This window comes from Sciurus carolinensis, chromosome 1 (assembly GCF_902686445.1).
Source record: "Sciurus carolinensis chromosome 1, mSciCar1.2, whole genome shotgun sequence".
Taxonomy (NCBI): domain Eukaryota; kingdom Metazoa; phylum Chordata; class Mammalia; order Rodentia; family Sciuridae; genus Sciurus; species Sciurus carolinensis.
Window position 1 is genome coordinate 89,281,782 of NC_062213.1, and position 24,429 is coordinate 89,306,210.

At 40.1% G+C, this 24,429-nt stretch overlaps 1 protein-coding gene across 5 annotated transcripts; it reads right to left on the reverse strand.

Moving 5' to 3' along the window:
• Positions 1–1,652: 1,652 nt before the first annotated feature.
• On the reverse strand, positions 1,653–22,718 carry Slamf7 (SLAM family member 7). Of its 5 annotated transcripts, none has more exons than XM_047520516.1 (7): positions 22,651–22,718; positions 13,605–13,928; positions 12,057–12,329; positions 11,731–11,847; positions 10,742–10,845; positions 9,744–9,806; positions 1,653–2,761 (listed from the first exon to the last, which is right to left on the reverse strand). In XM_047520516.1, exons 1-7 carry the CDS (start codon positions 22,703–22,705, stop codon positions 2,711–2,713), a joined length of 987 nt encoding a protein of 328 aa, XP_047376472.1. In that variant the 5' UTR covers positions 22,706–22,718; the 3' UTR covers positions 1,653–2,710. The 5 variants fall into 5 exon arrangements, with proteins under 5 accessions (XP_047376472.1, XP_047376494.1, XP_047376490.1 ...); XM_047520538.1 differs by lacking the exon at positions 1,653–2,761 and adding an exon at positions 3,058–6,565; XM_047520534.1 differs by lacking the exon at positions 1,653–2,761 and adding an exon at positions 3,058–6,887.
• Between the last annotated feature and the right edge of the window lie 1,711 nt (positions 22,719–24,429).

Consider the following 24,429-nt stretch of genomic DNA (forward strand, 5'->3'; position numbering starts at 1 on the left):
TGCCTCAGTCTCCTGAGCTGCTGGGATAACAGGCGGATGCTACCACCCCCAGCCCAAGTAATTTTTTGAACAACAGAAATTTGTTGGGAATTCTAAGTTCAATGTGTCAGCAGGTTTGGTGTGTGGTGAAGGCAGAACCCTCATGTCCTAATCACCTCCCCAAAGCCTCACTTCCCTAGACCATCCTGGGATTTGGATTTCAACATATGATTTGGAGGGACACAGACATTAAAATTATAGCAAATACCTTGTAAGGTTAGGACAATGCTTTCCAGAAGGCTATATATACTTTGAATCAGTATTCAATATATGGTGCTATTTCTTCCATAATCTGAATTTGTGGGTCTTGGAACAAAGACAGAAATGGGAGTGACATCACTAACCAGCAAAACTTTACTTCTTGTTATTACAACTTTATGCTTTACTGATCTAGAAATGTTTGCTGTAGTTTGGATATGATTTGTCCTCCAAAGGTTCATGTGCTCTAAACTCATTTTTCAATGTAGTAGTAATGAGGGGTAATGGGACCTTTAAGAGGTGGGACCTAGAGGTGATTAGGTCTTTGGAGGTACCACCCTAAGAAGGGATTAATGCACATCTTAGGGGAATTGGTTAGGTCTCCCAGGATAGAATTGGTTACTATGAGAGTGGGTTGTTATAAAGCAGGTTTGACTTTCTTGAAATACTCTTTTTCTTCCTATCTAGCTATTAGGCCTTTCTTACACAAGGACCGCCATGTACGGTATCTGCCACAAAACCCTCACCAGAAGTTAATGCTGGTACCATGCTCTTGGAATTCTAGAACTGTGAAACCCTTATTCTTTACAAAGAAACCAGTCTCAGGTATTTTGTTATAGCAACACAATACAGACTAATATAGCCTTAGTTCCAGAAACAAGAATGCTTCCACCAGGAAACAGAACAATAATTCTATTGACCTGGAAGTCTGTCACCTGGGCACTTTGGACTCTTCATGCCTCTATGTCAACAAGAGGAAGAAAGGAAATTATGATATGGGTTGGGGTAGTCAACTTTACAATCAGGTAGAAATTAATCTACTATGGAAGTAAGGAAAAGTGAGTCTGGAATATAAGAAATACTTTAGGGACATCTATTAGTATTATCATGCTATGATTAATGTAAAGGAGAACTACAATCCACTTCAGGTGGGACTACTAATGGCCCAAAGTCTTTCATAGTAAAGGTTTGGGTCCCTCACCAAATAAAGAACCACAACCAGTTGAGATGCTTGATGAAGGCAAAGTAAGTAAAGGATTGGTAGTAAAAGAAGGTAGCTATAAGTTCTAGTTATGACCACATTACTTTAATTGCCAAGAATGTTTCCTCCTAATTTTGTTTCCTGCTTACTTTTGTGTGTATATATGGGTAGTGTACACCTAATCCAAAGTCCAAAGTGAGTAATGCTCCAAAATTTGGCTTTAAAATGCCATGACACTCAAAAATTTCAGATTTTGGATTTTCAAATTAGGGATGCTTAACCAGTGAAATCTATGAAAATATTTTTTTAAAAATCAAAAATCTGATCCCAAACATTTTGAGTAAGAGATATTCAACCTGTTTAAATATACTGAACAAATGCTTTTCTTTTCTTTCCTCTACTTCCTTATCATTTAATATGAAAATATACTAACTTTGTATCAATATTTAAGTACTGTTTATTTTATATAGTATTTAGGTTGCAGAATATCAGAAGAACAAACATCACTCAAGGACTTTACTTCCTTTTCTAGGAAAGTAATTAATGTGTTTTCAGTAGTATGCAAGATTGTTGTATCACATGAGGTTGAATTATGACTTAATTCCCTTCTTTGTTTATTGATTCAGAGGTTTGAGAAGTCCTAAGTGTCCAGGTGTCAGACTTAATTTCCAGTTCAATGGAATCATGGTTACTTTTCTTTGTGGAAGCTTTCTTTCTTCTGGAACTAAGACTGTGTTAGTTTTTATTGTGTTACTATAACAAAACACCTGATACCTGTTACTTTGTTTTTAGGCGGAGATTAAGAAGATAGATATGAGTGCTAAGTTAACAAGGCATGAACTTGTGAGGGTGAATATTGCCTGTCAACTTGACCAGGTGAACCAATGGTCGGACAAGAGTAAAACATTATTTCTAGTTGTGCCCGTGAGAGTATTTTAGGAGATATTAGCATTCGAAGGGTGAACAAAGAAGGTCGCCCTTTCCGGTGAGGAAGAGTATCACAAAATCTGTTGAAGACCTGAATAGAACAAAAAGACAGAATAAGGGTGAATTTGATCACCCTTCTAGAACTGGAACATCCATCTTCTTCTGTCCTCTGACATCAGAGTTCCTGGTTCTAAGGCTTTCTGAGTTAGACTGGAAGTTATGACTTTTGTCCCCAATTCTTGGCATTCAGATTTGGACTGTAGAATTATACCATTGGCTTTCCTGGTATCCAGTTTACAGGTGGCAGAGACTTCTTGGTCTTCTTCGTGTATAATGCCAATTTTCATAATAAATCTCTTATACATATTTCTCTCTATATCCTATAGATGATGTTTCTCAGGAGAACCCTGCATAATATAGTCCCCTATGCATCTTGAACACACCTTTTGTTTTTATTTTTGTGGTGCTGGGGATTGAACCCAGGGCTTTGTGTTTGCAAGGCAGGCACTCTACCAACTGAGCTGTATCTCCAGCTCACCACAGGTTTCTTTTCTTACGCATCTCTCATCTTTCAGTGTCTGATGATATCCACATCTGCCACTTGATTTTGAGTGCCTAGAAGTATGGGGAACATATGGTAGGTCCATAATAAAAAAAATGACTTTTCTAATTAGTAAAGACTAATAGTGAGGCAAGATTGGAGGAAGGATGGAAATGAGGAAAATGAGGGTGGGGGAGGAGATCAGGGGAAGGAAAGATAATAGAATGAGACAAACATCATTACGCTATATACGTATATGATTATGCAAATAGTGTGATTCTACCTCATGTACAACCAGAGAAATGAAAGTTGTACCCCATTTGTGTACAATGAATCAAAATTTAAAAAATTAAAAAGTCTAATAGTAGCATTTACTTTAAAATAATCAATTTAATATTAATTAATGCTGTCCACTGAAGTAATATGTATGAGCCCAAAACAATAGTAACAACAACAACAACAACAACAACAATTCCACTAAAACCCAACAAGATGAAAGGCTATGTGGGTCTCAGTATCTTCATCTGTAAAAGGTTATGTTTGTTATGAGGATTAAATAAATTGATACTTGTGTATATAAATACACATATACATATATGAAGCATTTAGGATAATGCTTGACATATAGTCAATACTGTATTAAATATTATCAATTTTATGACATCAATTCTTGTATCTTACTGCCCATCTTCTTAATGGATAGCAATAAACAGGATGCTCAGAATTATAGCCAGATGGAACTCAAAGCACCTTTAAAATTTGTTCACAAATATGTGACCTGAGGAGGCTTCGGTAATTCTTTCCTTCTTCTGCAGATTTGATAAAGGAAAAGGGTTGTACTATATCCTGGACTGCAGTCTCTGGCTCTCCCCACCAGCTTCTTGTTCATGGGGTCTTGCCTCTTTATGTGTCTGATTATCTCTGATTGTGTGATAGACATTGTTTATGAAAGACTGAAGAAAAAACTTGAAGCCTAATAATTTTGTTTTCTTCTAGAGATTATCTTTGTTTCTGACAGGTTCAAGGACACTAGCAATCTTGGTTCTTTTTAATACAGTATCCAAGTTGGAGATTTTCTTGGTTACACAGATGTCTTAAAGTTGGCAATGACTGGTGTGGTTCTTGTTTATATTTTCTCCTAGGTTAAGTCTTTTGGAGTCCCAGGTCAAAGAGACAAGTGAGTTCACTAATCATGGTGGTTCTGGACTCCAAAGTTTGTCCCTCTAGTCCCAAGAGGCTCTCATAAACAAAGGTTAGCCTTCTGGTTTCTTCTCTCAGATCAGCAAACATCCCTGAAGAGTACTGGATACAGCAGTCTCCATAGATATCTCACAAATCCATCCTTCCTTCTTCATTTTCATCCTATCGTCTCTGTCCAATGTACTATTACCTCTCTCACGGACCACTGTGATAGCCTTCTGAGAAGTTTGCCTGTATCCAGACTTGACCCCATAAATCTCTTCTCAGACTGTAATTAATGAAATTTTAAAAACACAACCATTTGGTCCAGTCACACTGATTTTTGTTGTTTCAGGTCCTTTCACCACAGGGCCTTTGCACAGGCTCTTCCGTCTGACTAAAAAGGGGTTTTCACCCTCTCCACTTCTTTTTCTTCTTTTTAGTAATTCTTATTTATCTTTAGAGCTCAGTTCAATTTTTATAGCTTTGGAGATTCCTTGACCCTTCCTCAACCCTAAGAAAATCCTCCACTGTAGGGTATCCTAGCACTACACATTTTTCTTTCTTAGCAATCATTTCTGCTGCCATGTTATTTGAAAGATAATTTGAATATTGCCCTCTCTCATTAGAAAGTAAGCATCCTAAGGGCAGGACACTCATTTTTGCACACTGTTGTATTTCCTATGTTAAAGATAGTGCCTGGCATTCATTGGTGCTTAATAAGTACTGCTGAAAAAAATAAATGAATGCATGTATGCATAAATGCATGAATGAGTGAGCACCTTCCTGATATGATATAGTTAACTTCTCTCACCTTTTTCCCCCTGATCAGGTTTCAGTGTTTGAGAACCTATTGCTTTCATTTCACAAGTCTTCAGCCACACCTCAGGAGATGGTGTGACTTCTCACCCTAGCAGGCTAGTGGTTTTCTCTGCCTGCTGGTTGAGCTTAGGAGGGGAAGTCTTTATCTGCAGTCAGCATTGGGAAAAGATCTTAAGGGAGTTTCCAGATTCCAGATCCATTGGTTTCCCGGGACCCCTATTTAGCCACTGGCTTAAAAGGGTGGTAGGATCATAATTAGGAGGATCAGTTCTAATTGCCATCTGAGTTGGCTCCCAGGAGAAAGAGCATATGCAGGAAGGATGCATTCTAAAGCCTAGCAGTCCCCCTCCCCCTCCTGCCTCATACCCTAAGGCTCCCCACAGCCCCCAGCTACCCTCGTGGAGGCAGACTAATCTTTTCCTCTGATCATCATTGGGGGGTCTTCCTCCCTTCTGCCCACTGTTCTCACTCAGGGGACACTTTCCATCCTCCTACCCACGCCTTTAACGCCTTTAACGTAAGGGTTGACTTTCCCCTTAACCTCTCTTGGTGAAGCACCTCTTTTTTCTGCTTAAAAGTTCTTCCTCTCCATTACATAATACACACTTTCTTATTAAAAAGCATTTGGAAAATGAACACAGATAGAAAAAATTCCAAGTCACCTACACTTTCATTCTCCTCAACCAGAATTAATGTTTTGATGTATTCCCTTCCAAGTTTTTCCAGGTTTCTGTGTCTTTTGGATATATTTGCAATCATACAGCACATTGAACTTTACACTCTACTTTCACTTGCCATGTCACACTTTCTAGCTTGATAACCTATAATTCTTCATGTTTGTGTTTACTTAATCTTTACCTGTGGTCTGACTCTAATTTGTTTCCAGAATTTTACTAATGCAAATAGCAACACAGTGCATATTTTTGTATGTGAATTTTATAATGCCTTTTTCCCTGTAATTGGATATGTATTTATATTGTTATAGTGCCTTTTTAAAAAAGAACAAAGACAATAAAGAATACTATTCACTGAGGTCTATGACAATAGGGTTTTGTAGTAAGGAAGAGAAATAGACCTTAATTCTCCTCTGACTATACTTTTAAAAAATTTAAATTTGTTCTAATTAGTTATACATGACAGTAGAATGAATTTATGCATTTTGATAAATCATACATAAATGGAGTATACTTCCTCATTTTTCTGATTTCGAGACAGGATAATTCTTAATCCAATTTTTGTCTATTAAACCACCATTGTATTTAAATTCTTTCAACACGCTGAGGGAAGCTAATTCCCACTTTTCCTCTTCCTCTTGCTCCTCTTTTGCTATAAACCAGACATCTTTCTTTCAAGGACTGATTCTGTATTTTAGTGCTTCCATTTCTTATCCTAAATTGCTTTAGGAAGTTGTGACCATTTTTTATGTACTATTCCCTTTCTTAATTATCATGTACCATGTATGAATTTCCTTCTATGTGCCAAGCACTCACACTTGTTTCGTATAATCCCCATGTTGAAAGGCCCCTCAGTGTTCACCCATGAGAAGGCAAAGGCTCACAGAGCCCAAGTCCATGGCCAGAGTCACTGTGCTGATGAGGGAATCTGAATCCAGGCTCACTTCCAAAGCTATTTTCTTTCCTCCATTCTGTGTTGACAGGAGGCACTCATCTCTCTTAAGCTCTGAAGCCCTGGCTGCCTGCCTCCTCTGCAGAGGTAGGGCGGTGGAATGGCACTCCTTTTTGTTTTCTAGTCTTTGTATTACACTGACGTCTGAAACTTTAGGCAAGTCCCTCCATTTCTCTTGGTCTCTATTTCACCTTCTGTTATTTCACATGAGCACCTCAGATGAGCTCAATTCATGGGAGTCTTATGAAGACCTGTGGAACAATTTGCATGAAAGAAACTGTCCCTTAGCAAAGGACTGTGGGGCCAGAGTAGGGTTGAGGTGGGGAGAGTGAGGAGCTCCTAGGAGACTAATCTGTTGTTGGGAGGTTTGGGCAGGTGCAAAAATTATGGTAAGATCTGAATGATACTTTTTTTTCTGTTAGAGTCAGGCAAACACCTGACCTCTGGTCTGGTGAGGCCTCACTCAGAGAGGTTATATGACATCAGTTCAAGGATACTGAAAATTAGTTTGTGGCTTTTCTTTTTTGGTCAGTTAGACCATTGGGGAGTTCACATTCTTGCCTGAAGATCCACCTGGCTTTGGGATGAAGAGGAGAAATGATGTAGCTTAGCAAACAGAATACAAGAATTTTGATGAAAGACAGAATCAGTATTGCTGAATTTCTGATTCTTTTTAGTCTCCAGATTGACATGACATGGTTCTTTCTTTATTTAACATTATGATATTTTGGCCATGGAGGATTTTTTTTGTACTGTTTTTGATGTTCAAAGATTGCAGTAAAATATTATTTATCTTGATTGCCAAATGTTTTACTATGCACTTTCGCCCTTCCCCCTAAACTTAATGCTCATTCCAGGCCCTGAGAATGTGGTACAGTATCACAGCTAAGGTGGTATCAGTGTGGGTCACATAACTACTCTGTTGTGTTCTGGCTTCCACTTAGGTGCTACAATTAAATAAAATAGTTCTTCTTTCCAAGTGTTGCTATGTCCCCTACCCCCCCCCCCCCACTACTTTTGTAAGAATTTGAAAAACACCTCTTCCTCAAAGCATGATGATTTTATTAAAAGGACCTCTCCTCCTCCATCCCCCTATAAATTTGTAGAAATAAATACAGTATTTATCATGCTGTGATTTGGGCAGGACACAGCTGCCCAGCTCTGGGTGGGTCCAGCCCAGCCCCTCTTGGTGGTGATGGGGTTAGTTCCCACACCTACATCTATATTTTACTTTCATCTCCTCTCACATCATCTTCAGGTCATTCTCTTGTTCTCCTCCCCTTTATTTTCTCTTGCAAGTTTATTTTCTCTTAACCTGGCCATCTTATAGTCAAATGTTTTTTCCTCCTAGATATTTTCTCTTTCCACAAATTTAAACGCACAATTTGTCCACCTTATTTTATACCCCCTGCCCTGGAACTCTGTTCCCTTCCTGACATCTTCATTCAAGATATGTATGAGGAACACATCAAATGCAATCCTACTGTTCACACTCCCCATGTCTCTTCCACTTCACTAAAAATGAGGTGAGACCTATAGGGGTAGAAATCATGTCTCACTTATTTGCCAGAGTGGCCTAGCAGAGTTTCTCAATAAATATTTTTTGAACAAATTAAACAATATAAAAATTTTCCAAGTAATCAATCCACCAGACTCTTCTTCCCTAGGTCTCTTATACTAGATCCAAAATGTGCTTGTAGGATTTCTGCATTGAGACGGGCTCCTGTACAGGTCTTAAGGAGGCTTAGGCTTTCCACTTGCAGTATAGGAGTACCAATTGAGCCAGACATACGTTGGGGTGGCAGTAGAAGATTTGAGAGTAGGGGTGGGGTCCTGGTTTTTGGCCATGCACAATTCTCTGTGGATGTACCAGTCTACCTGAATTTCCTGTTCTTATGAGCTTTGACTTTCAAGTTTTGTATATCCAGAATTTGATACATAGGAATTTGTGTCAAGTCTGCTGTAACTATCTGTAAAAGTAGTTCATGAGAGGTCAGGTTCATGAAAGCAGAGAATATGTCTTCCCAATTAAGTTCAACAGTGCCACATACATAGTGGATGATCTATTCATTCATTTTTGGCAGCTACACTCGCTTTTGCTGGACATCTGTCTGACCTGGCCTTCTTGCTCTCCTGGCAACCAGACTCTTGGTATATTCTGTCCTCCAAAGACTGGTCTGGAATGAGACTCCAAGCCCTGTCCTGGGGCCATCAATAATATGACAAAGGCTGATATTAATATACATTTACATGTCAGTAGAGATACTTAGCCTTTTCTGGAGATTGACTGAGAAATTCAGTCACATTTCACATGGGAAGGGATATAGGTTCTGGGTTAAGGAGAGTTCTCAGCAGTAGGTAGAACTATGAACTCTTAAACTCAAAGGTATGAGCTTAGGAATGGTTTCTCCTGGAAGAAGTCAACGTTCCTGATATTTCTGGACCAGTGGATGAATTTCTTTTGAGTTCTTCTGGGGTAAAGTTTGAGGGAGTATGCTGCTGTCTAAATGACATTCTCATAGGCGAATAACCTGGGTGGGTCTGGTTTGGTGGTCAGTGAGCAGGGATTCTCCACCTATAGGCAGACATGAGGAAGCAGAATGCTAGAGGTGGGCAGGGATCTGGGTCTTCCACAGAAGACCCTGCATCCCAGATACTCACTATGTCCAATGTTACCCAACCCAACCCATACCTCTACTACACTTGCTCCCACTGTTCAATCACTCTTACTTTAGAGAAACTGTTCTTTAAGATGAACCCATCTTTATCTTGCTGAATACTTATTGAACTGAACTTTTCTTATAATAATTCATTAGAATCATGTCTAATGAATTAGACATGCCACTAAGCAAACTTCCTTTGAGATCCCCATCTTTTCAGTTGTTTGAGGAAGGGAAAGGAGTTAAGAAGGTGCTATTGCTTTTCCCATACATCATCAGTGAAAGAATGAGCCTTAAATCTTACCACATTAGCTGAAGTAGGGGGAGGATGAAACATAACTAGATCAATGGAAAGAAAAGGGAATTTCTCCCTTCTATGGTTTGCTGGTGGCTCAGGAGCGGGCTGGAGTCCCTCCCCGCACAGATCATCTGTTTCCTCCCAGGCACAGATGAAGCCAGGGTCTTACCCTCACCCATGGCCTTTCCCTCACCCATGACCTTAGTCAAAAACCTGATTATCGTTCCCATCTAGAACCTCTTCCCTATTCAGTTTGTTCCTGATTACCCTCATCTGGACTCCTGAAACCGAATTCTTTTCTATTCCCCATATTCTTGTGTAACCCTAAGCAAACAGAATGGGGAACTACCAGGGGTACATTTTATTGCCAGCAAATATGAGATTCCTGAGGTTTAAGACTTTTTAATCTAAACATGAACCAGGAGAAGGGATGTAACAATTAAGATAAAACTTAGCTCTAAAGTTTCTTACCGTTTTTGGTATCTGTACAGTGGAATAAAGTGTACTTAGTGGATCTTCCTCTGCATTAATTTTCTATAAAAAACAAACAACAAACAAAAGAAATCATCACCTGCCCTGGGTCACATAGAAAAGACCAGAGATGGCACACACATAATCCTAGTGACTTGGGAGGTTAAGGCAGGAGGATCTCAAGCCTGAGGCCAGCCTCATCAAATTAGAGAGACCCTTTCTCAAAATAAAATAAAAGGGCCAGGAGTATGTCTCAGTGGTAAAGGGCCTCTGGGTTCAATCCCCAGTACCACAAAAAAAAAAAAAAAAAAAAAAAAAAGGGAAAGAAAGCAAGAAAAGATCAGAAAGAAACTCAATCTCGGGAGGGAGAAGCAGAGATGGGAGAAGATGAAAAAAGGGTTCTGGAAAACAGATGGCTCATGGGAAGTGCTCTAATTGATGATTGTTATTACAATGACTATGAATAACTTTTTTAGGAAGTCACAGCATTGATTTAATTAATATTTTTATGCTCTTAGGTTTGTTTATTGCATTATTTGTTCTGTGCAGTTAAAATGAATTTCAAAAATTTATAAAATATGTAACTCTTGTTAGCTGTGAGTCAACCCTGGAGTCAACCCAGAGGAAAGAGGCATTACTTGAGTCTTCTGACAACATGACTCAAACATCACACCACAGTCACACTTCACTACCCACTGCCTTATGCAAGAGCAATCAGGTTTCTGGAGAGGTCACTGTGAACTGTGGAAAGGAAGGGACAATTCATATAACATTCATAGTGTGAATGTTCCTGATGGGTCAGAATCAGGTGCTCCAGGAGTGAGTTCACTTCTGCCCATAAAGACTTGGGGGAGATACAGGTGCATTGGGTTTTCAGGGCTATGCATCCTAATTCCTCCTCCCCATTCCCATATTAACCAAACCCATGGAAAAATCTTAAGTGAAGCAAGGCAAGTCTCAGATGGAGCAGGTCCCAGAAAAAAAGGGAAAGGACTCACATTAGCATAGCGAATTGCTTCATACACCGTGTTTTCTCCAGAATGGGGGCAGACATTAGGAATTTCCCGATGAATGTCCATTCTTTTTTCACCGTCAGTGGGCTCTGAAACAAAGTTGAGAGTGAATTAAAACCTGCCTCTCTGACCACTCACCCTCCCTCTTGGTCCACCACCCCAACCAGATGGCCCACTTAGGGTCACCAACCATCTCAGTTGCCCTATTACTTGGGATTTTGGGGACAGGGAACTTTCAGTGTTAAAACTAGGAAAATCCTAGACAAATCAGAATGAATTAGTCACCCTCATAACATCACTTCCTGATCTCTGGACCAAGGTGGCTAAAGTGGAAAGCAGAAAAGGTCAGAAATACTCAAAGTGCTTCTAACAGGGAAGAGAAGTCTCAAAGTCTGTCAGGTCCCTTCCTGACACTCTACATAGACAGTATCAGTGGGAGCCCAAGAAGCTACATCAGCAGGGCTTAGGGACCCAGAGCATGGGGTGTAGCATGGAGAGAGACAGCACAGCTTCTCCAGTAAGAGTGTGTCTACACTGTAGTGGGGAGGAAAGAGAGATCTTGGAGTTGAACCAATGGAGAAGACTGGGACTAGTTTGGGGACTCTGACAAGGATGAAGCTAGGAGGACTGGTTGGAGGGTATTGGTCTGTGGAAGCATCAGAGTTGAAGGCCATCACCTCCCATGTCAGCGGGCAGAGTCAATAGTATAGAGTTGCATTAGTGACTTTCTCTGAAGGAAGGAAAGGAGTGAGACTTCATTCCAGGAGAGAAGGCAAGGACTCCAGCTCTCACTCTCTCTGATCCAGAACCAAGAGTTTTGGCTGACTGTGTGCTTCCTGAAGGCAGAGACTATGACCTCTTCATCTCAGGATCCTTAGCACCAAGCCTTACACACAGCTCAATATATACTCAAGAAATAAATCAGGAAGATAATGGATGAATGAGAGTGAGGACAAAAATCATACATGCCCTACCTTTTCTTCTTTCTCTCATAGTAAAAAAAAGCACCAGTACAAGGATGCAGAGCAGGAAGGGCACCAACAGAAGATACGGTAAGACCAGGGAGGAATATGAGCCACCATCATCAGCATCTTTAAAGAGAGAAAGAGTAGAGGTTTGAATAGGGAAGAGAGAAACCTAGGAAATATGATCCAAACTTTAGAGCAACTGTCACTTTTTTTCTAGCTTGATGGCTTCACACGGGCCTCCACTTTTCACACAGGGCCTGTTCTTTTGGGACAAGGAATTGAAGAAATACAGTTACTTAGACCAGAGGTTCCTAAAAAGAAGGGACAATCACCTTTACAGAGCTTCCAGGCAAGGATGGGACTTGAGGAATTGCTGCTGATGGGGTTCCTTGCTGTGCAGATGAAGGTCAAGTCCCTTTCTCCCAATCTCCAGGATATGGGGAGGATGGAGCCATTATGAGACTTGTTGCCTCCTTGCCCCAGGGTCTTCCAACTGTATGTCACATCCTCTCCTCCCTGCTCCATGGAACATGTCAGATTAGTTATGCAGGTGCCATTCTTATTGTTCTGCAGACCCATGGTTACTTTGGGCTTTGACAGGTACTCTGTGAAGGAGAAAGAACAACCAGGGATGGAAATTATGCCTACAACTCTTCTTTGTCTGAATTATCCTTGGATACCTTGAACCTCAGCCTCCCCAAGGAGTTCCAGAGTGGAGAGGAAACAGCAATTCAGAGCAGAACCTGGGAAAGGGAACTACTTAGTTTTCACTCCAGACTATATAGCAAGAACAATGGTGGCAATAACAATAATAAAAGAAATAATTATGCAACAATGATAGAGCCATCACTTATTGTCCTGAGGCTTCCTTGAAGAGACTTCTACTTTTTTTTTTTTTTTCCCTCTAGGAGAGAACAGTATTGGAGTGGAAATACATTCCCCAAGGATGAGCAGTTGGTTCATTGGTGAGATCAAGTCTGTCATTCATCATTTTTCTCTCTCCACTTTCGGATTTGAGCTATTAAAGATTGCTATTGAAATGTGCCCTTTTGTTCCATCCCCCAGCTAGTTTGCCTGTAGAATATACATCTTCCATTCCCTTCAACCCATGTCCCTATGGAGGACATGTAGATTGAGGTGCATGGTCTAGAGGCCCATTTCCTGGTTTGCCTGATACTGTAGCTGGGTGAGTGAGGCATCTAGTCTTCTTGAGTTGTTGAGTAATTGTTTTGTAAATTCAACTTCCCTGGGTGGTGGGTTCCTAGGTCTGGAGCTATACCTGAAACAGAGTGGATATTTTTAATCTTTTAACCAATATTTTTTTTTTTTTCAAAACAGGCTCTATGTTGTACAGTCTGACCTTTAACTTCTTGGTTCAGGTAATCTTCCTGCCTCATCTTCATGAATAGCTGAAACTGCAGGCATGTACCATCGTACCCAGTTTTTATCTTCTTTTTGGTCCTTATGTCTTTTTCACAAACGCTTAGAATCTTTAGTTAGGGGGTGGGATTATTGCTTATATCCAATAATCTTCCTAAGGTAGGTATTGCTTTCTTCCCAGATATGGAAAACAAGATGCAAAGAAATTAAATAACCAGGCTAAGGCCATGCACCTAGTAAATAGTGAAGCAAGCATTTGACTTAGATCTGTGTGAGTGCCACTTCCCATGTTGCCCAAGTACTACATCATACAGTCTCTTACAGAATATCTGAGTAAGCAGGGATCTCAGGGGTCAGCTACATCTACTTCACCCATGCAGGAGTTTCTTCTCCCATATTCTCACCAAATATTTATCCAGCCTGTGCTGGAACATTTACTGTGTGAGGAGCACACCTTCTCACCAAGGCAGCTACCCACCACTAGGACTGACTCTGCTCACCATAGACATGCAGCCCATATTCCTGGGTGAAGGGTGACTGAGAGGATGAGCTGTATGTCTCCACCCGGTAGATTCCTGAGTCATTCTTCTTCAGTTTGAGGAGTGTCAAAGAATAGCTGTCATCTGGGAAGACCACCCTTTCCTTATTACGATTTTGGGTCACTATAATAGTGGCTTTTTTGTCTGGCATAGCTGGCTGTATGGTGACAAGAGTGGTTGCATTGAAGATCCAGACAATACTGTCAACTTGCTTTACTGTAGATTCCACAGGAAAGGTCACAGATCCACCAAGGGCACCAACCTTCTTCATCAGGGTTCCAGAGGCTGTAGACACAGAAAATCAGAAAAGAAGTCTGAGTCCCTGTCTTTGCCACCAAAGACTCACCATCCCCTTTGGGTCCTGAGAAGATCCTGAAAAACTCTCAGTTTAACCCAAGTAGTCCCTGGGAGGCCCTTCGGAACCTTAGTCACAAGAAATAATTAGGATCAGAACTCTTTGTTTGCAAAGGGTGACTGCAGATGACCCCATTCTTTCCTAAAGACCTCTTGTTGTAAAGCCCAACTCCACCCTGGACAGGTTCCTGTGAGTAGTGGAGAGGTTGCTGTCCCTCCCTTAGAATTGCCACATAGCTCCAGAGAGAGTTGAATGCAAAGCTGTTAAAGGAAGCCTGCTAAATGTGGGCAATGGTTTGCAATCATGGATCAGGATGGTGAGAGCTGGAGCTATGTGTTCCTAGTGATAATAATAACTTATCCCAAACTATTAGGAATTATAGCTGGGGGTTACTGTCACAAGAAATTTTTGTTTCAATGCAGTCTTGGTTTACCCCAGAGAGCATGACTTTCAAAAGGTATCAGTGATTATGTGACTCCAAGTGAGAAATAGTTAAGAACTTTCAGAGCAGCCAAGCAAGCATTTTCAGTAAGCAGATGTAGGAACTCAGTCATCTTCTACCTACTAAAACTTGAGGGAAAAACTTAGGATTGCTTGGGGCAATGAGACTTTAGATTGGGCCCAATAACGATCTTACTTATTTTGTTTTTTATTCGTTGTTTTTAGATGTACATGACAGTAAGGTGTATTTTAATATTTTACAAACATGAAGTGCAACCTATTCCATTTAGGATCCCATCCTTGTGTTTGAACATGACATGGAATTACACTAATTCCAGTGACTAGGGAGGCTGAGGCAGGAGGATCAGGAGTTCAAAGCCAGCCTCAGCAACAGAGAGGCCCTATGCAACTCAGTGAGACCCTCTCTCTAAATAAAATACAAAAAAGGCTGGGGATGTGGCTCAGTGGTTAAGTGTCCCTGGGTTCAATCTTCAGTATCAAAAAACAAAACAAAACAAAAAAAAAACCCTACACTGTAGGATGCTGACAGCTGTATTATGATTGCCAGGGCAAGACTACATTCACTTTTACATTTGTTGACTCTTCCTCCATAAGGAATATTCCTAAATATTATTTATAGCTTTTGATTGCATTGGTATGAAAATGAATACAGCCTTGGGTGTTTGGACTGTTCACTTTGTTCTGGTGGCAGGTGAGGTGGGGACCGATCTCTCAGGAGATCAAGTCCTCGTACTGTGGCTGGTGAGTGGCGTGGAGGAGCAACTGTGGGTGAGGTTGTTTCCCTATTCCAAGAATAAGTGACTTTCCTGGACCTCGCCCAGTGCCTCTCAGGGAAGACCCACAGATAGACTATGTCACCAATAACCTTTAAACTATAGAATGTAAAATACTCAAGGAAGAAATGGGGGCGATCTGGAAAAGTTCTCGCTGGTGGTAGAAGTGAGAGTTTGTAACTCATGTACTATATTCACTTAAATAAATGGATTAAATTTTTAACAAATAAACATAATCTAAACTGTATTCATTACATTTATTATTGTTATGTTCCTTTTCTTCTTATTTCAAAAGAAATTTAAACTATTGTGGGCCCTATCTATGCATTGTGTACCTAGTCTGCCCTGAGAAACCAACCAAGCATTGAGGCTGTGTTGATTTCAGTATTTACTCTCTTACCATAATATCTTCTACTACTCCTGCACTGATGATGTAAGGCATGACAAGAAAAAAAGACAAATTTCTTTGGGACCACTTAGTACTGACCTCTCCAAATATACAAAATCACTTCATTAGTAATTAATTTCCTATTAAAATTCAACTATCCTGGTAATAGTTCCCAAATAATAATAGTTGCCATGTAATAAAGGTTTACTCTGTGTTAAACATTTATTGTAAGATTATGCCTAATACTTGAAGCAATCCTGCAAATTAGGCATTTTGGTCTTTTTTATTCAGGGATGAGCAACTTCTAACCCAATCTGACCCACCACCTGTCTTTGTAAAAAAGTTTTACTGAAACGTAGACATGTTTCTTTATTTACATACGCTCTGTGACTGCTTTTACAATTTTAAGGTTGAATTGAGTAGTTGCAATAGAAATCCTTCTGATGAAGATCATATTGTCTGCAAAGCTTATTTACTATCTTTTTTTAATAGAAAAAGTTTGTTAACATCTGACTTCATAAGAAATCTGAGATATAAATAAATAAATAAATAGACAAATTAAGTAACTTATCCAAAGGACAGAACTAGTGGGTGATGCTTTGAGGACTTAGCCCAATGTCACTTCAGTTCTGGGAACCTGGACTCAATCTGGACCTATCACTCAATATGAAGGCACTGTGGCATTAGTATCAACTCTATTTCTTTTCCATATTCCCATTCCCCATACAGCTACAGAGTTCAGGTGTCGAGTCCAAAGTCCTTGGGCATCATTGAACCCCATTTCCCCTTCATGTTCTTTAGTGACTCGCCCTCATGCGTAAGCTGCTCTGCCAGTGCCCAGGGTGAGGAAATCAGATGTTGAACTACTCCTTCGATTCCAGGTCTGAGGTCTCTACCAACTGTTTGCTAGATTTTTCTCCAAAAGTACTGTTTTTTCTTTCTGGATAAACATATTATAGGAGCAAATTCCTATTTTAAAAACTTTTTTCCCCTATAATTTATTAGTCAGCATATAATATATGTGTTGTTTCCCTGAAGACTTATCAAATTATCTGGTTAAGTAATCTGATGGTTTAAAAAGCTCCTCTCCCTACTTCTCTAATATTAAGGCCAGGATGCTTTTAGACTGCCTTCTCTCTCTCTCTCTCTCTTTTTTTTTTTTTTTTTTTTTTTTTTTGCCTTCTCTTTAATTATCTCAAGGGGTATCAAAGAAGTTTTTATTTTGAATTTTTGATTAATTAATACATTCATTCTTTCACTTCTGCAATAGAGTTAGAAAGAGTAAATATTTTAAAGTCAAATAAATACTGCATATCCCTTGTCTCCAAGGGAGTATAATTCCTGGATTTAGGCAATCTTTGAGCAATTTCATTTTCACATTAGGTTTTGGGACAGCATTAAGGGGCATATTGGTTCATGTTTTGTTGCAATAACAAAATACTTGAGACTGGGTATTTTATAAAGAAAAGAGATTTTTTTAGCTCACAGTTTTGGAGGCTGAAAGTCCAAGATTGTGTGGCATCATCTGTTAGGCCTCTGGTGAGAGATCTCTTGGGTGGATTGCAACAAGGCAGAGCAACAGAAAGAAAACCAATTTTGTGCAGAAGAGGCCAATGTGGAGTGGCTTTGCTTTATAACAACCTGTTCTTGAGAGAGTTGACTTTGAGACAACAGCATTAATTCCTTCTGAAGGTGTCACTCTCGTGACCTAACACCTTCCGCTAGGCCCATGTCTTAAAGTTTCCACCACCTCTGCACCACCACATTGAACACCAGGCTTCTAGCACATGCACCTCTGGGGGACAGACCACATCCAAACCACTTAAGTGGTAAATGGGTTTTGTGTGTTAGTGTGCATGCATGCATTTAAGCCATGAGCAACTACTCATTTCAATCTTCCATATGTGGTGCTATTTGCTCAGGGTTAATGCCACATGTGTGAATTGCATGAGAGTATTAAAAATGCCTTCAAATTAATTGTACCTTAGAAAGAAATTGGAGGATGACACAGGGCAAAGTGACAACACTAACCAGATGGAGTATATTGTCCTATCTTAAGTATATTTTCAGGATGGCAGGAAGACTAATGAAAAAGGAAAGTAACTTCCTGCCATTTCCTAAACATGGGTTCAGAGGATAAGGGGCAGGTTGGTGAGACCTAACACGTTTTATTTCTTGTTCTCAGTTGACTGGAAAAAGGGATCCAGAAACAAGAAACTTTTCTGTTCAGCTGTCCAAGGGCTTAACTGAAGCTCCCTTTCTCTGCTGGCTTTGCCACCTCTGGTGTGTAACTCCACAGTATTTTACCATATCTAAGCAGGTCACATTTGTCTCATTCAGTCATTTCTGCCTTTAACAAGAATTTATTTATTTCCACATTTATGTTAGGCATTTGTTTAGCAGGCAAAGATATAACTGGGGAGCAAGACAGTCATGATTCTGGCATTCATGGAGTTGGAAGATAGTCATTAAATAAGTAACTACATGTGTGATGAAAAAAACAGTAACAGGTACTATTAGGATGCACAGTAGAAGGTCTTAATGTGACTTGTGGGATCAGAAGACTTTCTAGAGAATGAGTAGCTCTACCAATATCTGCCTAAAAGCCCGGGAGCACTGGATCACTGTGAGACTCGTCCATCTTCTCCAGATGGCTGCTTTCCTAGAGTTAGAGCAGTAAATGCTGTAACTTGCCTCCTCTGCATCCATTCTATCCCCTTCTCACTTTTGTATCAGCCAAATGGTTTGGTAGGATTGACAGCACTCAGCTGCAGTGATAGCCCTTCTCTGGCACAATGGGTGCCACGTGACCTAAAGTGGTCATACTGTGAGAAAACCCAGGGCTTTTTCTTTAAGGTCAGGATGATGCTATAATGCTGTGAAAAGATATGAAACCTGAGACTGCTACCCACTGCTACCAGCAGATGCTCAGCCAGGCCTTCTCTGTCTCCTGTCAGTTCATTTCCTACTTCTTGCTACTTTTGTGTTCTATCTTCCTCTCTGTCCATCTAAAATAAATCTTATTCAAAACCATAAAGTCCAGTTGAAAATCCTTCCCCAAAGAAGTCTCTAACACTTCTTTTTACACCCATGCTCTGAAAATTCACCACTTATGTTACTTCATTTTCAAAATTCTCCAGAAAGAAATGTATCCCTGGGTGGTAACCGGACATATCCTGTTGCTGTGAATTAGCCAATGACTGGTCTCAAGCATTAGGTCCTAGATGGAGTCCTGGGGCCCTTCCCAGAGACAGGTGATTACATCATGGGGTCCTTCTCAGAGAGTCATGGCATGATGAGGTCATAGGTGAGGGAGTCATGGAGTTTTTACCAGAAAGGGGCACAGGAATGGCCTAAATGCCCCCACCCTCCAATATGCAGCAATACAAAAAAGGGTTCTAGTCTTACTGATAATCAGGAGACTTGGGTTCCATTCTGGTTCCTCCATAATCATAGTTCCAACTATGAATACTAGGTGCCACTCTGTAGATTGTAAGTAAGTTTAACGGCATTGTCTTTCTTTTTTATTTTTGGCGTCAAGGATTAAACCCAGGGGTGCTTAACCACTGAGCAATCTTCCCAGGCCTTTTTATTTTTTATTTTGAGACAGAGTCTTGCTAAGCTGCTTAGGGCCTCACTAAGTTACAGAGTCTGGCTTTGAACTGGTGCCTCGGCCTCTCCAGCCTTTGGGATTACATGCATATGCCATGCACCTGGCTGGCATTATCTTTCTTGATTCTCAGAACAACTCAACGAGAGAGAAGTTAAGCTGTACTTTATAGATTAAGACACTGGGATTAAGTGACTTTCTCAAGACCACAAAGAAGTGTTTACCACTTACCACTTTGAGTTTCAGTTTTTGGAACTCTCATAGGGGGAAAAATAATGCCTTAATTTACCAGGAATTTGAGGAAGTCAAAGTGTAAATATGGATCTGAAAGCACGTTGAGAAGTACAGAGCAGCCTGTCGACATGGTGAGAGGGGGATTTAAGGGGGAGGAGAGTTGCTGAAATAGTCAGGCCTTGAGGCAGCTTCTCATTTTCTGGTCTTACTTCTGCAAGTATGGCTAAAAGTGAAAAAAGGAGATATCCCAAAATATCTGTGGATGACTTCTGAGCAAAGTGAGCCAGAAGGCTAAGAAAGCAGGAAACATACCCCAGACAACCTGCCTTTGGAAGTGTAGTGAGCTTGGGCAGGGGACAATGGCTCAGATGTTTTTGTCATCAGGAGCATCAGTTTCTTAACAGCTTCCTAGCTGTTACTTCCTTGCCACTTCCTTTCTTTGTCTTGTTCTCCAAAGGTTCAAGAGTTGAGTGGAGGGAAGGAGCCAGATTACAAGGAAGGCACCTCATCCTGCACCCAGAACAAGGCATGGTGATCTAGAAGGAAGACTTAAGGGGAAGGGAGTGTAGAGCCCATTCCCTGTTTACCAGCCCAGTATTCAAGTACCTCTCCAAGCACTTGGTGCCTCATGATGGAATGCCATGAAGGCACTGGCATGTTGTGGCTCCCTCCTTAAGGAAACCAAGAACCAGAATATCTCAGCGCTGGGAAGAATCGTAGGGACTACTTAGTCCAATTCCATTTTACAGATGAGGAAGCTGATGATCAGCGGGTTAGGGTGACGTGCCCCAATGGCACATGGAAGGCCAGGAACCAAGTCTCTGAAGATAAGATTTCTCAAACTGCTACGATTGGAGTCTGAGTAATGCAGTATGATTTCTAAAAGCTTAGGGGGAGGTGTAAGGGCTAGAGCGTAGGGATAGATGATGATGGTGCGGAGGCTGTGGAACTTCCCCCCATCAGAGAGGTTTCAATTCTATACCTATAGTCATTTATGTGTTTGCTTCTGTGTAAGGTTTTATTGCATAAGAGGAAATCACTGCTTAAAAAACAAAACAAAATGGGTTGGAATCTACTGATCTTTAGCCAACTTCTCCTTTCTTAATGGTCTCCAGGAGAGATCATATGAAACATGGAGAAGAGAAACTTGCAAATCTCTCAATTTGCCACACATGTTCACTGACTATCCAACCCTAATAATCCCATCCAAGCTTCTCACCACTCTGCCCCCACTCATTTCCTACTACTTCATTCTTATTTCTTGTGATTCTTTGCAACACTCCCTGCAATATCCCCTCACTTCTTTTTATGTTTTTCCATTTATTAATTGCCTTCTTAAAACTACTGAATCATTTAATCATCATAAAATTGAGGGGGATAGATTATTGTACTCATTTTTCAGATGAGAATACTAAGGCCGTAAGAGCTACTCCTTGGGCCCTCTGAGCTTGGCCACACTGATTTTCTGTTGGCATAGCCACATCAGTAAAGCAATGCTACCTGTTCTTCTTGGGTGTTTCCATTCCCTGACTTAGACTTGTGTACCTGGAGAGGAAAGAAATCCCACCGGCTCTCTCTGTGGCAGAATAAGCTCAAAAACACATTTCCTGAGCACCTCTCTGGTACCAAGTTCAGTGCTAGGCAGTTTGATAAGATGAAAAAAGCACTAGTCTTGGAAATTCAATCTCTGCTCTAACTCTTAATAGCTGTGTGATCTTATCCATGAAACTTGACCTCTAAGAGTCCAAGTTTTCTTACATGTAAAACAGGTATAATAATATCTACCTTACAGACTTATGAGGAAGTTGTATGAAAAACACCTTGGATGTAGAAGAAGCGTAAGTAGTGATTTTTATTATGATTGCTTTGCATTTGAGATTTCATTTAAAAGGTTACAATAATTTTGCAAGTTAGATTTCATTATCTGTTATGCACAGGAGAAGAATAAGACTTATAAGATGACTAACTTGCCTACAAAAATAGAGCTACTAAGTCAATCCTAGGATGCCATTGTTTAGGGTCAGCTTCTTTCCACTGACCTGCCCACTGGAGATTCTAGGACAATCTCTGACTCCTTTTGGTTATGGGTACATAGCACAAGATTGCCCACTGTCTCTGCAGCAGGCAGAGGGGAGTTCCCAAGACAGATTTTCACACTCCCATCTTGTTGTGCACAGTTCAGGTTTCAGGTGGACACCTGGGGTTTTTCAGAGACCTGACTTTCCTTCCCCCACCTCACATTCTTCAAGTTCCATTTCTGATCATCATTTCCGTTCAGGGAGTGATTTTTAAAGTAAAACTATTCCAGACCACCTGCTTAGGACTAGGTGCTTCCTAACAATGCAAAGTTCTGATGAATTTAAGGAAGTGTGAGAGTCTGTAAATGTGGCCCACTTAGGTCAGCTAGTAGGGAGGAAAGGATTGGAGGTGCTGTCTGTGAGATTTTAGGCAAGTTATTTCAGGCAGGCTTGGGTACACATAATGAACTGCTATGCTAAGTGCTCAGAGGGAGAGGACTTAATATAGTGATACCCCACGAATCTGATGAAAAGAGAGAGATTTCTCACTCATGGGATTCCTAATGAGAACAATAAAGATAGTAAAATCTTCCAAGACTATCATACCTATGCATAAAAGTCCTTAGTTCTCCATGTCATTAGAGTGTCTACAGTAAAAGTGGGTTTTCTAAAGAGAGATGAATTGGATTGCTTGGGTTAAGAGAGAAAAATTCAACTGGTTCTTCCATTGATGATACTGCTATGCATAAATCATTAAAATATATTTAAGTAAATATATTTATAAATAAATAAATAAATATACACCTGTATAATTTTGTTTTTCAAGTTGCCCTCTAAAGGAGGAAGGGCTAGAAGATAAAGACTGAAGACCAGGGAAGCTTTGACATTTCTCATCTAATTCATACAGAATCTGGATTAGAACACAGGCCTTCTGATACCCAGAGCCACATTTTTCAACCCTTCCTTTCCTAGCACAGTCAAAAGGTAGCTTGCCCCCAGGACCATTCCTTTTCCTTTCCCTCTAGTCTCTTACAGAGACCAGATGTTGGTAAAAAAGCAATGCTACATGAGGAGGCAACACCTTCTAATTTGAGTTAGAGGTCCAGAGTGGACTCAGGAGCCTGGAGCTACATCTTAGGATAAGGAAAACAGTCAGAATGGACTCACCTGTGAACTGGCAGAGGAGGGAGATGAAGATGAGGTGTGCTGGGGAACAAGCCATATCGTTCTCTGAATGTTAGTCACTAAAGTGAAACAGTATCTCTTTAATAGGGTTCACAGTAGGAGGAGCCAGGACATCTCAGTATGTACTTAGTAATGGCCAGTAAAGGAGGAAAAAGCGAATGAACCTCAAAGATGGTGAAACTATTTTCTGTTGTAGAAAAGAAATCACAGGTTTGGGTTAGAACTTGATCAAAGCCTTATGGCCTGCCTTTTCTGCTGTATAGAACCACCTTTCAGAGGTTCAAAAACAGGAAATAGATGATTAGATGGGGGACAAATAGATGGCACTGTAGACAATATTTATTGAGCTTTCATAAGTGCCTGGAGCTATGATGAAAGTCCTTGCTTTCTTTTATTTATTCCTCCTAAGAACTCTGTGAGATACTGCTGTAGACCCTTTTTTACAGATGAGAAATCAAAGGCTTAGAGTATATTACAGCAAAATCAAAGGTTCTTTTAACTGAAAGAAATTATTGTGACAATAAAAAGACAAGTCAGAGTGGGAGAAGATATTTGCCATTCACACATCCCGTGGGCATCTTATAATATCTAAAGATGTCCTACAAATCAATAAAATTTAGGCAGACAATTCAGTGATCAATAGACTCAAATGCTTTGTTAAAAAGATATCCAAATGGCCAATAAGAAGGAAACACTAAAAAAATAATGCATATGTGATAATTAAAAGATCAACAGAAGCACTAAATTGGAATTATAAAAAATTTCTAATAAAATTTTTTGAAAAGAGAAATGGTGAAATAAAGAGAGAGAGAGAATAAGCAAGCAGAAAATACAGTAAAATGGTAGATCTAATTACAACTACATCAATAATCACACTGTAAATAGACTAAATGCTCCCATTAAAAGACAAAGATTGTTAAAATGGATTTTAAAAAACCAAGCCTGAACTATTCTGTTTGTAAGATGTGCACCTTAAAGATACAGATGGGTCAAAAGTAAACAGAGGAATAAAGATATATCATTCAGTCACTAGGCTTAAGAAAGTTGATGTGGATCTATTAATATCAGATAATAAAAACTTCAGGGCAAAGAGATAAAGAGAGAAATTTTATAATGACAAGGGATCAATTTGTTAAGAAGGCAAGATAACTATACATGCATACTGCTTGTGATGCTGTGATATAAAAAGACATATACATATATTTCTCCTAAAACATTTGTAATTGCCTGGGTGGAAGGAGCACCTTTTGTTTTAAGAACATCATTGACCCTTGATGGGCTCTGGGAGAGTTTCGGAATGGGAGCGATACACTGTCATCTTTCAGAAACTCAAAAACAAAAAATAGAAGGTTAGATGGAGGACCAAAAAGAAAAATCTGTAATTGGAAACTTGGAACTTTCAGCACTATCTCCCATCCTCTGAGAAGGGGAGAGAGGCTGGAGATTGAATTAATAATTGATCATGCCTATTGATGAAGTATACCCCCTCCAAAATCCCCAAAATATGGAGTAAGGAGAGCTTCAGAATGGTTCAGTGCAGGGAGGATGGCACAAGTTAACTCCACATGGATAGAACTCCTGTACTCCGGATCTTTCTGTACCCTTCCATAAGTACTTCTTCTGGTTACTCATCTGTACTCTTTGTAATGTCCTTTACAATAAATTGGTAAATGTGTTTCCCTGAGTTCTGTGGAACTCTCAGGAGTTCCCAGGATTATGAGGATGAGCCAATATTATAAAAATTTATCAGTGTGATCCATC